The sequence below is a fragment of the Galeopterus variegatus genome, unplaced genomic scaffold (genome assembly GCF_000696425.1).
Source record: "Galeopterus variegatus unplaced genomic scaffold, G_variegatus-3.0.2 Scaffold3395, whole genome shotgun sequence".
NCBI lineage: Eukaryota > Metazoa > Chordata > Mammalia > Dermoptera > Cynocephalidae > Galeopterus > Galeopterus variegatus.
In genome coordinates, this window is record NW_007729506.1 from 148,576 (window position 1) to 163,748 (window position 15,173).

A 15,173-nucleotide genomic window follows, 5' to 3' on the forward strand; every position below is an offset into this window, starting at 1 on the left:
TGCGGCGCTGGGAGTGCAGCAGCACTCCCGCCGCGGGTTCGGATCCTATATAGGGATGGCCTGTGCACTCAAAGCGCTCACTGGCTGAGTGCGGTGCGGCAGGTCTCAAAAAGGACAAAAAAAAAAAGGGTCAATCAGAGCACCTACTTCTTAGAGTATTTAAATGTATTTAAAGTGCTTAAGCCTGTGCTTAGTACTTAGATAGCTATATATAAAAGGTCTGTTCCTGGGAAAACGATTTTTCTTTAAGGAATATTAAAAAAAAAAAAAAGTCTGAGAAGCTCTGACCTGAATATGGCTTTCTTTTTAACTGTTAAAGTTTGTTCCAATGAAACAGTTTGCATAAATTTTATTGTGTATTTGAACTTAATGGAAAGATGAGAATTCATCTGAAGAGAGTTTGAAACTAAGGTATTTTCTTGATTATAAAAGTGGTTTATATTTTCAGGAAGATGATAAAGAAGAAAATTGTTATATTTTACATTCAAGCAATAATGAAGACAAGACTGAATTTTCAGGAACAATTCATGATATAAATTCATCTTTAATACTTGAAGCACCCAAGGTATTTAGTAAATTTATTCCCTATTTGAATGATTTGCTGTGAGCTGAAGTTCCTATAAAGAAGACAAAAGCTTGTCCCTACTCTCTTGGCTAAATAAATACAAATGAAATAATTTCCCCTCTCTTTTTAAACTGATATCATTCCCTTTTAGTGTCCCATTACTTCTCTAAAAGACACAGGCAAGATATAAGATTTTCAAAGAACAAATATACCTTATTTTATGTCACCAATATATTCCTAAAATTTGGGGGGTAAAACATAGTTTTGAAAATAGACCTTCATTTAAAATGCTGTAGTATTGAATACTTTCTAAAGAAAAGAGTTAGCCAAACCTTACTTTATGCTTTATTTTTAGAAAATTTGTTTTAAAGCTTTTTCTTTTTTATTCTTAAAACGAATTATGCTTATATTGCTCTTTGCCGTTAAAATATAGTTTTACTTTATTTCGAACAACTGTCTAGTGATATTCTTTGCATAATGTGTTGACACTGTCTCAAGCTGAATGCATTCCTATGATGTCCATTACATTTTTTAGTGTAGACATTTTTTGTTAAAATTTTCTACCTATGTGTTGTGTTCAAATATATCCTCTAACACAGTTTTTTTTTTTAAAAAAAAGGTTGCAGTATTTTTTTAATAACCAGGTTACTCTATTAATTTAAAAGTGTCACCACAGTGATGTTTAGCTGCTAGGAGGAAACAATGAGAAAGAATAGATTTATTCTAGGAGTTTACATTGGGTAATTATGAAGAGGACTTAAAGTAGGAAATATCCATGATCTCTTAAAAGGAGTTGGGCTTCATTGTGCCCAGCACCCAGAGTTTCACCAGAGTTAGGTCAAAGGCTTAGTAAATCCCTGTATTCATTAGGCATTAGCCAGGAACTCAATCAACTTTCTGCATGTGTGACTATTTGTTTTCAGTGGCATATACTAGCTATTCTTGTTAGTGAAATATAAATTAACTCAAAAGTACATTGTATTCATTCCTTTTTATTATATATTTTCAACACAGGTGAAAAAATATATTTTGATTATATGGTATGTTATAGAAGAGTCATGCTGAAAGTAGTTGACACAAACTCCTCCCCTTCTTTTTTTTTTGTTTTCTGGCTGGCCAGTACCGGGAACCAACCTGTAACCTTGGTGTTACAAGATCGTGCTCTAACTAACTGAGCTAACCAGCCAGACTACTCCCATATTTTTAGATTATAGGGAATATTTTTTGAACATTCAAATAGCCAGTTACTTAAGCTTGAGAATCCCGACCTTTTAAGTCTTTGCTTTCTTAAATAACAATATGATTATATTTATTTAACTACTTTTTATATTAGGTGCATGGGTTAAGTAGTTCAGCAGCTTAACAAAATTCTTATTCTGATGGACAATTTTCAGGTGGTTAATGTATAATGAACCTTTTAGAATAATCATTCACCTTGTCAAGGGCAGATTCCTGCTTCTTATTTTACTGTTTGTCCCTTTTCTGGGTTGAGGGTTGCGTGGAAGTGAGCTTATATTTCTCTTCATGTGTAATGGAGAGCTATTCATGTTGTGTGCTGGCACATAGATAATGCATTGCAGTTCTTGGCATATGAGGTAGTTATTGTTGTCAGCATTTTAATTTTCCAGGTAATGTGTATAGTGCAGTTTTAACACAGGTATAGTTTAACATTTTTTGCAACTTTTATTTACAGGGGTTTAGAGATGAACCGTATTTTAAAGAAGAACTTGCTGATGAACCATTTCTAGATTTGGGAAAGTCTTTCCAGTCTCAACAGAAGGAGGTAGACAACAGCACGGAGGCCTGGGAGATGCATGAATTTCTGACTCCTAGATTGCAGGAAATGGGTGAAGAAAGAGAAATGCTTGTTGATGAAGAATATGAGCTGTATCAAGATCGCTTTCAGTCCATGGAGTTGTACTCCACGTCGCACATTCAAGAGGCCACTCCTGTGCCCTCCGTGGAAGAACTTCACTTTGGTACACAGTGGTTACATGACAGTGAAACTCCCGAGTCTCAAGAAGCAAGATCCATGAGGAGTACATATTCCCAGGAGACACAGCAGTATAGCTGTAGCACCGAAAACCTGGTAAGGGATTCTAACAGATATTCCACATCTTCCCCTCTGCTCTTCTTGCCTATCTCGGTCACTAACTTACATAACTTTAAAAACAAAGAAAATTTGATTGGTCTTTTCATAGTTAATCATTGTTTACAAGATGTACCATACAGTGTGCAGCTAAGTAGAAGCTCACCTTTTCTATATTACACAACTTTTCATGGGAGTCAGTAAGCTGCGGTTGTCTTGCTATTGTAGTGGTTTTCCTGTGTTGCTTTTTCAGTGATGTTTTTCTCCTTATTTCTCATTTCAAGGAAGAGCTCTTTTAACATTTGTGATTTTGTTTTTAATTCCTTCAGGGAAACACAGCTGTTATTTCTCACATCATGTATTTATCATGCAGAATTGATTAAAAATATATTATTGTTTATATCTTGGTCATTCACATTGTTCTCTGTGTTATACATGATACAAAAGCACCGAACTCTAGAAAATTCTTTACATTTGAGATACTATCTATTTATTTGGCAGGAAAGCCAACTGTTATATTTTGATAGGTTTGTTCTTGCTATTAAATTAACAACAAACTTTATTTTTTAATATAATTATAGTTAACCAGTCACCAATTGGAATCTTTCATTAGGGATTTTTTTTTTAATGTTTTATTTTTGTTTGTTTATTTCCTGCTCCAAATTAACTTTTAGGCAAATGAAAAGAAACCTACTATACAAGGATGTTTTTTTAAAAAGGCATCTTAGCAACATGTTCAGATGCAGCGGGGTGCTCCCCTCACAAGGTTGGCAGCTTTGCTATTGTGATATGCGCAGCATGCCTTCAGTTGCTCTTATGGGGCAGATAGAGATGGTTTCTTCCCTTTCCTCTTTTAGCCATTTCCTCCCCTTTTCCCTCCTGAAGTGCTTGTGGGTTCCTTTGCTGGGCAAGGTGCTGTGCTAGCTGCATTTGTGGAGCCCCAGAGGATTCCCCTTAATAGAGAGCTCTGGGTAGTATACCAGAGAACGGATGATTTTGGAATACGCAAGTGATGCCTGGATTTGGGAAGAGGTGATGCAGAATCATCTGGTGCTTTCTATCTTTGCCAGTCCCCTTCCCAAACAGAATATTCAGTTATATGGAGCAAATTGTAGTTAGAGATTACTGAATAATCATAAATACTCACTTGTTATAGCTGTTTTCTTCTATAAGAAGAAAATTTTCTGTTTACTTAAACAAGAGTCAACCTGAAATATCAGTCCATTTTAATATATAGACATTTATGGCTAAAGATGATATTGTCAAATGTATGTTCATAATATTTACTTTATAAGTTTAGTTAAACATATTTTAAAACCCAAAAATGTTAATTTTTTGCCTTTTCTCATGTATAATGATATTTGATTCATATTCTTTCAAATGCATATTTAATGTCAGTATCTACATTATCAGTAGAATCACTTTTTGAACATTTAACACAGCTTTCCAAATATATCATCATCATTTCTATCTAGGTAATTTGTGACACAGCAAGTTTTGAATCCATATTGTCACTCAAAATTTTATCCTTATCTCAAGTACTTATTTGCATAACATTAGGGGTTTTTAAAATCCCTTTTATAAGCTTATACTGATGCTCTTCACAATGTAACCACTTACTCCATTGTTTGTTAAAGTGCTCTTTAAAAGGCTTCTTTTCATCCTAATTACTAAATCTATGTTAAATTTCCAAGCTTCTCTTGTTCTTATTTCCATTACTAATTCATCCATACTCACTTGTTATGGCTGTTTTCTTTTATAAAAAGAAAATTTTCTTTTTACCCAAATAAAAAGCAACCTGAAACATCAGTCTATTTTAATATGTAAAATTTTAAGTCTATAGATGAAATAGTCAAATGTATATTTATAATATTTTCTTTATAAGGTTAGTTAAACATTTGTATTTTAAAACCTGTAAAATGTTAAAATTTTGCCTATTCTCATATTTAATGATATAATTTAAGGTTATAGAGGTAATCTTTATAAACTCTGCAACCCAGTATTGATTAAGATTGTTCTAGCTCTGATGTAACTTGCCTGAACAGTATTTTATTTTCTTTAAATAATTACATGTTCTTGCTTAGAGCATTAAGTCTTTCCTTTCCTTCCACAGTGGTAATAGTTACACCACATGATAAGAATGGGCTGAACCTTTATTTGCCCACTTCCATTACTGATGGATCCCTGCAATGATAATTTATTACCTAATAATAATATCTAATATTGCAAGCCCCAAAAGCATTTGAGAGACACATTCAAATGCCTTACAAATATGTGATTCCCAATACTCTTCTATTTAGAGGGTACCCTCCAGAAGATAGAGGAACATTATTATTTCTATCTTGGTTATAATATCCATGTTGGGCTATATATATATAGCTATATTTGTGGAGTGCACATGGTACTTAACTACTTCAGAGTTTGTCTTTCTCTACCATTCTCATACTCCATTTCAGTTGAAGGGTGAAACCATGAGGGAGTTAATGGATCTGTTTTGTTTTTTGTTTTGTTTTTTTAATTGTGGTAAAATACACATAACACACAGCTTACCATTTTAAGCAATTTTAGGTTGTACAGTCCAGTGGCATTGCATACACTTACATTATTGTGTAAACTTCACCACTATTTGTCTCCAGAACTTTTTATCTCCCACACTGAAACTCCATACCCACTAAACAATAACTGCTCTTTCTCCCCTCTCCCCATCCACTGGCAGCCAACCCCCATCCAATTTTCTGTCTCTAAGAATTTAGCTACACTAAGTACCTTATATAAATGGAATCATACTGTATTAGTCCGTTTCTGTTGCTTATAACAGAATACCAGAAACTGGGAAACTTATAAGAAAACAAAATTTATTGCTTATAGTTCAGAGGCTGGAAAGTCCACAGTCCAGGGGGCACATCTGGTGAGGGCCTTCTTATTGGTGGGAACTCTCTATGGGGTCCCATGGGCAACAGAGTGTCACAGGGTGAGAATGGGCTGAGCAGGAGAGCTAACCTCACTTGTTCTCCTTATTTAGCCATCACAACCACACCCATGAGTGGATTAATCCATTCATGAGGGCACGGTCCTGGTCCTCATGATCCAATCACCTCTCAAAGGCCCTGCCATTCAAATACCATAAATGGATTTCCCACCCTCTTAACACTGTTACAATGGGGATCAAGTTCCCAGTACGTGAACTTTTGGGGAACACATTTAACCCATAGCATGTACCATATTTGTTCTTTTGTGTCTGGTTTATTTCACTTAGCATAATATCTTTAAGGTTCATCCATGTTGTTGTATGTGTAAGAATTTCCTCCCTTTTTAAGGCTGAATAATATTCCCTTGTATGTATATGTCTGGGGAAAAAAACTTTTCCTCTGCCTATTTAGGTTTGTGCCTATGAGAATGTGAATTAAACTGACAAAAGATATTGACAGGAGGGCCAGCCCAGTGGCGCACTTGGAAGCGCGGCAGCGCTCCTGTCCGAGGGTTCGGATCCCACATACAGACCGGCTCCCGCTCAAACAAAGTTTTATTTTGTCAAAGAACAAAATTACAGGAAATTTAAAGATCTCAGTGGTCCTAGTATTTGGCAACACTTTATTCCATAAAACAGAATAAGTGTTCCAATGACCTGAGCCAAAGAGGTTGGCTGTATAGACAGAAAAAGGGCTAAAAAAGCAGAAACAAAGAACAAAAAGTGATCGGTCATTTCAAAGTTACTTTGCTTGTGAGGTGGGAACAGGGAGACAGAACAGTAGAGAAATAACTGCTTATTTAACATCAGGATAGTTCAAGCTATCCTTTTGTGTAAAGATTAAAACAAAGGGAACTTCATTATCATGCCTATTGAAGATTTAAACTGACCTGTTTGAGAAATTGGCTGTTACCTCTCTCTGCTGATTTCTGGAAAGGTCAGAGAACCAGTTGTTTGAGGTTTCGGTTTGATGATGTGGACCTTTTGGCATGAGTGACTCCATTTTGATTTTTAATCTGGTCTATTGGGGCCTAATGCAGAAGCTCAGTCCAAAATAGTGGCCTCCTATAATTTTTATTTAACAATTTGCACGCATGTGAATACAAAAGAAGTAGCTAGCTCCCTAAATGGTTAAAAGTTAGAGGCTTATATACCTAACAGTCAGGAAGATGGGGAGAAAAAGCTTCTATGGGTAGAACAAATAGGTTGGTTTAGGAAAGACAAATGGGTTTTGAGGAGAACAAATGGGAGATAAGAAAGTTTGTGATGATGTTTATTTATGTAGGTGCAAGTGATCTCCATGGCCGCTAAATTCAAGAGGGGATATATGGTAGGCTTACTCTGTCTTCTTCCTGGGACCCACCCAAAAAGGGAATTTATGACAGCCTCATTTCTCAGAAGTTATTGCTTTTAGTCATATAAAAGAAGCTCTGGGAAGACTTCTTTCTGCATCTGTTCAATGTCAAATATCTTTAGCCTAAAATAATCTTCATATCAACTCTGGGATTCTGAGTGGGTCCCCACATTTTGTTTTTCTGTTCATCTGTTGATGGATATTTGGGTTGTTTCCACCTTTGGCCATTGTGAATAATGCTGCTGTGAACATTGGTATATAAATATATGTTCAAGTCCCTGCTTTTAGTTCTATTGGGTATATACCCAGAAGTGGAATTGCTGGATCATATGATAATTCTATATTTAATTTTTGAGGAAACAACATATTGTTTTCCATAATAGCTGCATCATTTTACCAGCAATTGCACAAGGTTTCCAGTTTCTTCACATTCTCACTAACACTTGTTCACTGGGTTTTTTCTTTGTATTTGTCTTTATGAGTGTAAAGTGCTATCTCACTGTGGTTTTCATTTGCATTTTCCTAATGTTTAATGGTGTTGGGCAGCCCTTCATGTGTTTGTTGGTCATCTCTGTATATTCTTTGGAAAAGTGTCTATTCAAGTCCATTGCTCATTTTTTGGAAGATCTGGTTCTTCTTGCTTGAACATTATTTGTCTGAGAATGATTATATATTCTTATTTTCTATTCAGAAAAATACAGCTGAATTCATTTTTTCTAAAGATCTCACCTCTCATACCCATTTTACTGAAATCCCAGATTCTGGTATTAATTCTCTTGTTCTTCAGTTACTATTAACATAATTGCCATTAACTTTCTAAAAAATGTCCAAATAGTAGAGACTAGGAAGGGGAGAGAGGTATGTTAAATTTATGTTTTAAAAAAGATAGCCAGAGCTCTTGCAAAAATTTAAACACCAATGGTTAACATGAACTCCATCTCATCCCCTGGGAAGAATTTGAATTATGGAAGAATCCAAGCTTTCCCAGGTCAAGGTGTCAGGTACTGTTGTGTCTGACATGTATTGAAATACAACTCTACCCCATAAGTATGTACAATCAATATGTTTCTTTAAAATAAAAAAAGCAAATGCATAAATTATCCTTTGTAATTTCTACATATTGAGAAAATGTGGCTGAATAATGATAAAATGTATTCATTTTCATTTCTCCCCACAGGAGAGCAACCTTAGTTTGTATCCAGTTCCTGAGAAGTTGAAATTGATTATATCTCATTAAAAATATTTTTTTTGTTGTTTTTTGTTTTTTGTTTTTTGTCTTTTTTCTGTGTCCGGCAACGGATTGCAACCCTCAGTGTTGCCCCCGCACCGGACCGGGGACCGGCAACGGGATCGCAACCCTCGGTGCCGCCCCCGCGCCCCTCTCAGCCAGTGAGCGGGAACTGGTCTGCATGTGGGATCCGAACCCTCGGACAGGAGCGCCACCGCGCTTCCCAAGCGGCGCACTATCCAGTGTGCCACCGGGCCGGCCCTCCGCGCTTCCCAAGCGGCGCACTATCCAGTGCACCACCGGGCCGGCCCCAGAAAAATATTTTTTTAATCAAAAAGACATTTTTTTAAATGTCCAAATGGTCCAAAATTACTGCAAATTTTCTTCATTTTTAAGTGTTTAATACTTATTGGCACCTCTTTACTCCCTTCTCTAAGAAGTTCTTGCTTATTTTATTCTGGGCAACTAAGTAGTCATATTTCCTTTCTTACCCTTTTTAAATATTTGAGTTGAATTCCATGTTCTTTAGGCTTCATTAAGCATCTGCTATAGTAACATACTTCTCTGTATTCATCATCTCTCTGTAAAAAAAACTAGCAGTATTTGGTGCACCAGTTCATGAGAGATCCTTCTCTTAATATTGAAGTCTGACCAATATAAATTTACAAAAAAAGTAGACCATTGTAAAAGATACCATTCACATTTTGTTTTGAGCAACCAAAATTTCCAACAATAAAGAATAATGTAGTGTTATTCACCTTAACTAAATTACGGCATTTCCGTATGGTGACTATAAAATAGTCATTTAAATTTATGCTTAAGCTTGGCTGTTTAGCTCAGTTGGTTAGAGTGTGGTGTTGATAACACCAAGATCAAGGGTTTGGATTCCCTTACCAGCCAGCCACCAAAAAAATAAATTAAAAAAAAAAATTTCTGCTTGTAAAATTTTTAAAAATATCATAGTAAAATACTTAAGTGAAAATTGTATGTTCTGTATCTTAGTCAATTTGGGCTGCTTTTTGAAAATACCACTAACTAAAAAAAAAAATTTCTGCTTGTAAAATTTTTAAAAATATCATAGTAAAATACTTAGGTGAAAATTGTATGTTCTGTATCTTAGTCAATTTGGGCTGCTTTTTGAAAATACCACTAACTGAGTGGCTTATAAACAACAGAAATTTATTTCTCAGAGTTGTGGAGTCTGGCAAGTCCAAGATCAAGGTGCTAGCAGATTCAGTGTCTGATGAGAGCACATTCCTCATAGATGGAGCCTTTTACCTGTGTCCTCATATGGTGAAGGGTCAAACAAGCTCCCTTGGGCCTGTTTTATAAGAGCATTAATCCCATACATGAGGGCTCTGTCCTTATGACCTAATAACCTCACAAAAGGTCCCATCTCCTAATACCTTCATCTTGGGGGTCAGGATTTCAACATAGGAGTTTTGGGGAAACAAACATTTTAATATTCTGGAAGATTATATCTTTGGAAAGCCACAAAAGATGTGTGGACAAGATGTGTAGCAAGTTATGAATAGTACTTATCTGTGGGTGTTAGACTTGGTTAACTAGATTTTCACCAGGCAGATAAAAATGCCAGGGAAGGCAAAGCAAAGGCTTGGAGATATGAAAATTCACTATGTCTTTTGGTATCAGCAATGCAGCTGTTTAAATTGTGGGCATCAGAGCAACATGATCCAGGAAGGTGTGCGTATCAATAGTCAACCTTGCTTGACTTGATCTTTTATTTCTCTGCCTTGGTAATGTTTCTTTAAATACACTTATTAATGTTTATAAAACAAAATTTTTGTTAAAAATCTAGTGTTTAGAAAAAACAGGTTTTACTAGCCTGTACTCTTGCAGATATTATGTTACCAGCATTTGTTATTGCTTACTACACCATTATTGGGAATGCCTGTTTGCAGAGCCAGTTTTCCACTATTGTTATTATCTGGTTTGAACAACATTACAATGTTCTACATTTTTTCACAAAGTACTAATGCATTTCTATTTTTCTTCCTCTTAAGATGAAAGAAAATTTTGGCCTTGATTCCCTGCCGTCTGTACCCTCAACTAAAGGAAACAGTCAACAAAGCAGATTTGATGATCTGGAAAATCTTAATTCATTAGCAAAAAGCAGTCTGGATTTAGGTTTGTGGTTTTTGTTTCTCATAAACACACATTACATTATTTTGCAATCTTTCAGTTTTATTTTTGTATAGAATGAATGTCCCTGTCACATTTTCATTCATTATGATGTTTTGAATTTAAATCTGCCTGTTAATTAATCTGCTTCAGAGTACCTGAAAGAATAAACATGGCTTATATTTCAACTTAGAATTTTCAGGTCTGTTTTCTGAGGGGGCTACATTTTCTCTGCCTCATTTTGCTTTTTATTAGGATGGATTGAAACAAAAACTAGTATCTTACACTGAATCTGAAAAAAGTCTCTACTGATATATATTAAACTTTGATGCTATTAAGTGATATTGTTAGCTCTTTCAATGGGGCTGTTAAATATTAATAAAGAGAGGCATATTTTAAACATTTATGAAACATTTTTATAGCCATATATTACAGTCACTTTTAGTACATTAATAACTTAGTTTCCATTAAAGTATTCTAAAAGTATGGTGCCTCTCCCTGCCTCCCCCCAATATCGATTTTCATGTACTTTTGAAAACTTGACTTTAAAAAATTATTGTTCTTCATCCAACACTGAAATATCAAATGTCGTTATAATATTAACATCTCTAGGTGAGACTGTTAAGTTATTTCATAGCACTGGGATTTATAGAGCCATTGTTCAGGATTTATGCTGTCCTTCACCTGTTATGACTCTATTTATAGGAAAAGTCCTCTGTGGACGCTTCTCATGTTGTATGGTAATATGTTGGAAGGGAAGAGAGAGAGCTATAGAAAGTATAGCTCAGGATTCTCTTAAGTAAAATCCAAAGATGGGAATTCACAATTCCATTAAGTTCCATTAAAGATTAAATGCATCTGTGAGATGATAACACTTGTCAGTTCCCTCTGGGTCAGCACAGAGCCTGGATAGTTAATTTTGAATATCTAAGATTAGATGAGTCTATCCAATTTTTCGAGATCATGACTAAGAGAAAAATGGGACTTTTTTACCCCTAACCTCTCCAGGAATACTGCTTTTTAAAATTTACCACATTTCTATAGTTCTCAGTCTACTAAATACTTGGAGAAGATTTATGGCACAAATGAGAGAGTAAATGAATAAATAGACCATAACTATTTGATTACCATTGATACTTTATAGCAACCTTGCACTATTTTGGGCCAGATAATTCTTTGTTGGGTTAGGGGAGTGTATTAGTCCATTCCTGTTGCTTGTAACAAAATACCTGCAACTAGGTAATTTGTAAAAACAAAAACAAAACAAAATTTATTGCTTACAGTTTCTTGGGCTGGGAAGTCCAAAGTCCGGGGAGTGCATCTGGTGAGGACCTTCCTTGGTGGTGGCTTCAGTGACACAGGGTATCACATTGCAAGATGAAGGAAGCAGAGAGAGAGAGAGACTTTCATCTGCATATCCTTTTAAAGCCTTCAGAACCACGCCCATGACCTCCATTATTAATCCATTTGTTAGGGCATGGTCCTCAGAATCTAATCATCTCTTCAAGGTCCCACCTTTGAACTGCCATAATAGGATTTCCCACCCTCTAAACAGTTTCACAGTGAGGACCAAGCCTCCCACACATTAAACTTTGGGGAGACACAATTCAATCCATAATAGAGGGTTTGGGAGGATGTGGGGTGGGGAGGGTTATGGGGGTGAGTTGGGTGGCTGCCCTATGCATTGTAGGATGCTTACCAGCTTCCCTGGCCTTTAACTCAAGATGTCAGTGGTACTCTCTCCTAATCATGACTGAAATGTCTCCAGACATTGTCACATGTCCCCTGGGTGTGGTTGGGGCATGTGAGGAAGAAAACTGCCTCTAGTTGAGAACCTTTATACAGTCAGGATTGAAAGGAATAGACTAGATATATGGGGAGAGTGTTAGGGGGAGGGGCAGTGGAGTTGGGAAGGAGATAGGGATAGGGATATTCTTCTTGGGGGATGATCCAGTCCCCCTCTGAGCCCTGCTCAGTGTACCACCTAAGTGACTCCAAAGTTACTTCCTGCTGCCTGTGCTGATTTCCTGTGGATGCTATAACAAATTACTACAAACCTGATGGCTTAAGACAGTAGAAATTTATTCTCTCATTCTTCTGGAGGCCAGAAATCCTGAATCAAGGTGCCATAATCTCTGAAGGCTCTAGGGGAGAATCTGTTCTTTGCCTCTTTCAGCTTCTGGTGGCTTCAGCATTCTTTGGCTTGTGGCTGCAGCACTCCAGTGTCACCTCTTTCTTCACATGGCCTTCTCCCTTCTCCCTGTGTCATCTCTTCTGTTTCTAATAAGGGTAACTGTTATTGGATTTTGGACCTACTTGGGTGATCCACAATGGTCCCACCTCAAGATCTTTAACTTACTTGCATCTGCAAAGACTCTTCCCAAGTAAGGTCACATTCATAGGTTCTGGGACACAAGACATACCTTTTTTTGTTTTTTGGGGGAGGGTACCATTCAACCTACTACATTGCCATAATCTATTATTTTGCAAGGCCCTGGGTATGCGTTCTTAGAGATTATAATATTTTAGGAATGAACTACACTCGTATCTTAGACCTGTCCTCACTAGAAAAGCATTCATAACCACATACTTTTAGGAAAGTTGTTTTGAAAACCTCCAGAATGCAATGTGACAGGCATGAGTATTTAGATTAGTGTTAACCATGGGTGGGCCAAAAAATTACTGATACAGGGTTAAAACACATTTTAGCAGCATATATATTGGGTTAATTCTACTCCAGCAAATGGCAGACCCTGTTTGGTCCCAGGTCCCTCTCTACTAAGCAGTTAACCTGCTGTGTCACCAGACAAGCCCTCAGGCTTCTCCAGGCTTCTCCATTTCCTTAGTTGTAAAGTGAGGGATTTGGTCTAAGTGTTCTCTAAGGCCCCTTTCACATCTGTAGCTCATTGTCCACTCTATTAGTACTAGACTAACTTTATAGAATAATTAATTTAAACTCTCCATTTCCTTAGTTGTAAAGTGAGGGATTTGGTCTAAGTGTTCTCTAAGGCCCCTTTCAAATCTGTAGCTCATTGTCCACTCTATTAGTACTAGACTAACTTTATAGAATAATTAATTTAAAAATCATTTTTGAGAACCTGTGTGTAAAGGGATATTCTTGACTCTGTGGTTAATCCCAAATTATGTATCTTTAAAGAACTTCTACTCTTCATGGGTTTTGAAACTAAACCTATAAATTATCATAATTAATAGTGTAAGGTATACAAGATAAATTCCAAATAAATAGTACATTTAGTATATCGAGATTTCTGAAGATTTCAGACAGAAAGTCATTCTGTTTCCCAGTCTTTGCTGCCTGTCCCTGGATTGGGCCTGCAGTGACCCCTGGATGAATTTCTGTCATTGCCCCTAAGAGTCAGTACACGTACTAATTTGCATCGCTGTCTTTTACTACGCACCGCACCGAGCTTCAGGAGGGCAAGGATTGTTTCTGATTATGTTGCCATAGTAGGTGCTCAAGAATATTTGTTGAAGGAGAAGGTGATATGCAGTCACACATGGTTATTCAACAGCATATTAACTCACTTTTTTTTTTCAGTTGCTAAGTTGCACAATAACTTTCTACTTGGATTCTTCTTGCCTTTATTTTGTTTGCCATTCTGCTGTTGCACCTCACCAAGTATAAACCTTTTGAAAATTTCTCCCATTCCTCTCCTGTAGGCATTAACTTCCATTTATCCAAGGGCTTTTTTTTAAATTTTTTTTTTTAACTTTTCTGTTTTTCTGACCTCTGTGCCCCTGTCATGGCCATTACCTAGCAACTGCAGAGGCCCCGGAGGACTCCATTTGTTTTATGGGCTCTTGGGTGCTATGGTGCACTTAGTGAGAGCTCCGTAAAGTGTGACTTTGTCAAGCACTGTGAGAGGTGAGAAATGTACCTGAGCACCAACAAGGGCTCATGGAGGAGGCAGTGGGGCAAAGGGCACAGCAACCTGTGTGTGGAACAGGCAATTAAAACTTTTAAACAAACTGCAGCAACCTTTGCAACCCAGTGGTGTAATTTAACAGGCTGCTTTTACCAGCATAGCTGGGTGGGGAATAGCTCCGCAAATAGAGCCAGTTCCCTGTTCTCAGAAGTCTGGGTTTAGGGCATGCCTGCTTGAGTCTTTGTCCCACCCCTGGTCCTTCTTTCTCAGGAGGAGGAGGCAGACATAGGCAGAGCTAGAATGAGGGGAGGAGGGGAGGCAGTGCTGTGACTGTCTTGCAGGAACGGAGGCCCTAGTGGATGGGAGTGAAGGGTGCGTGGGGCAGGGGAAAGGCAACTGAGGCTTCGTCTGATACCACCTGAGCATGACAGTTATTTTCATCCCATCTTTGCTGCATTGCCAACTGATTAGACCCTGATTCTGAAGTCTGTAGACAAGATAAAAAGCAGAAGTGATAGTGAGTTTTCTAGAAAATTTGTTCAGGATGAAGAAATGGAAAGAGTTTAGTTGATGCTTATAGGAAAAGTTTTATGAGTATCCATATTGCTTAATCAGAGAACACTTCTGATTTTCTGATAAGCCAAAACTCCAAAATATACTAAAAATGTATAGATTTAAGGAAGGCATTTCATGCACAATTCATCATATTCTCATAAATCTGATAAGAAAGATTGGCTGAAAATTTATAATGGATTACTGGGTGTTACCTAAGAGTAATTAATAGAATTTAGCCAGCATAGGTATAGGTCTCTAACACATGCTACAGAATTCTGCCTGGTTATTCTTTTTAAAGTTAATGGAAAAATGATCCAAAGGAACTCTGATAATCCAGAATAAAGACCTCCATCAAATAAGAGAAAATATTTTTTTTTAAAAAAGG

General features: G+C 36.8%; 1 protein-coding gene and 1 non-coding gene across 2 annotated transcripts in view; both read left to right on the top strand.

Annotated features, from left to right (window-relative positions):
• Positions 1-15,173, top strand: part of INADL (InaD-like (Drosophila)) — a gene marked incomplete at its 3' end in the record, with an annotated part of 165,617 nt that overhangs the window by 107,369 nt on the left and 43,075 nt on the right. Inside the window, exons 18-20 of the mRNA XM_008584873.1 lie at positions 449-565; positions 2,259-2,654; positions 10,229-10,352. Coding sequence (XP_008583095.1) covers positions 449-565; positions 2,259-2,654; positions 10,229-10,352 — 637 coding nt within the window. The remainder of the gene's footprint in view (positions 1-448; positions 566-2,258; positions 2,655-10,228; positions 10,353-15,173) is intronic.
• TRNAI-GAU lies at positions 9,030-9,104 on the top strand. The gene has a single exon. It is a non-coding gene; the product is annotated as a tRNA-Ile (tRNA).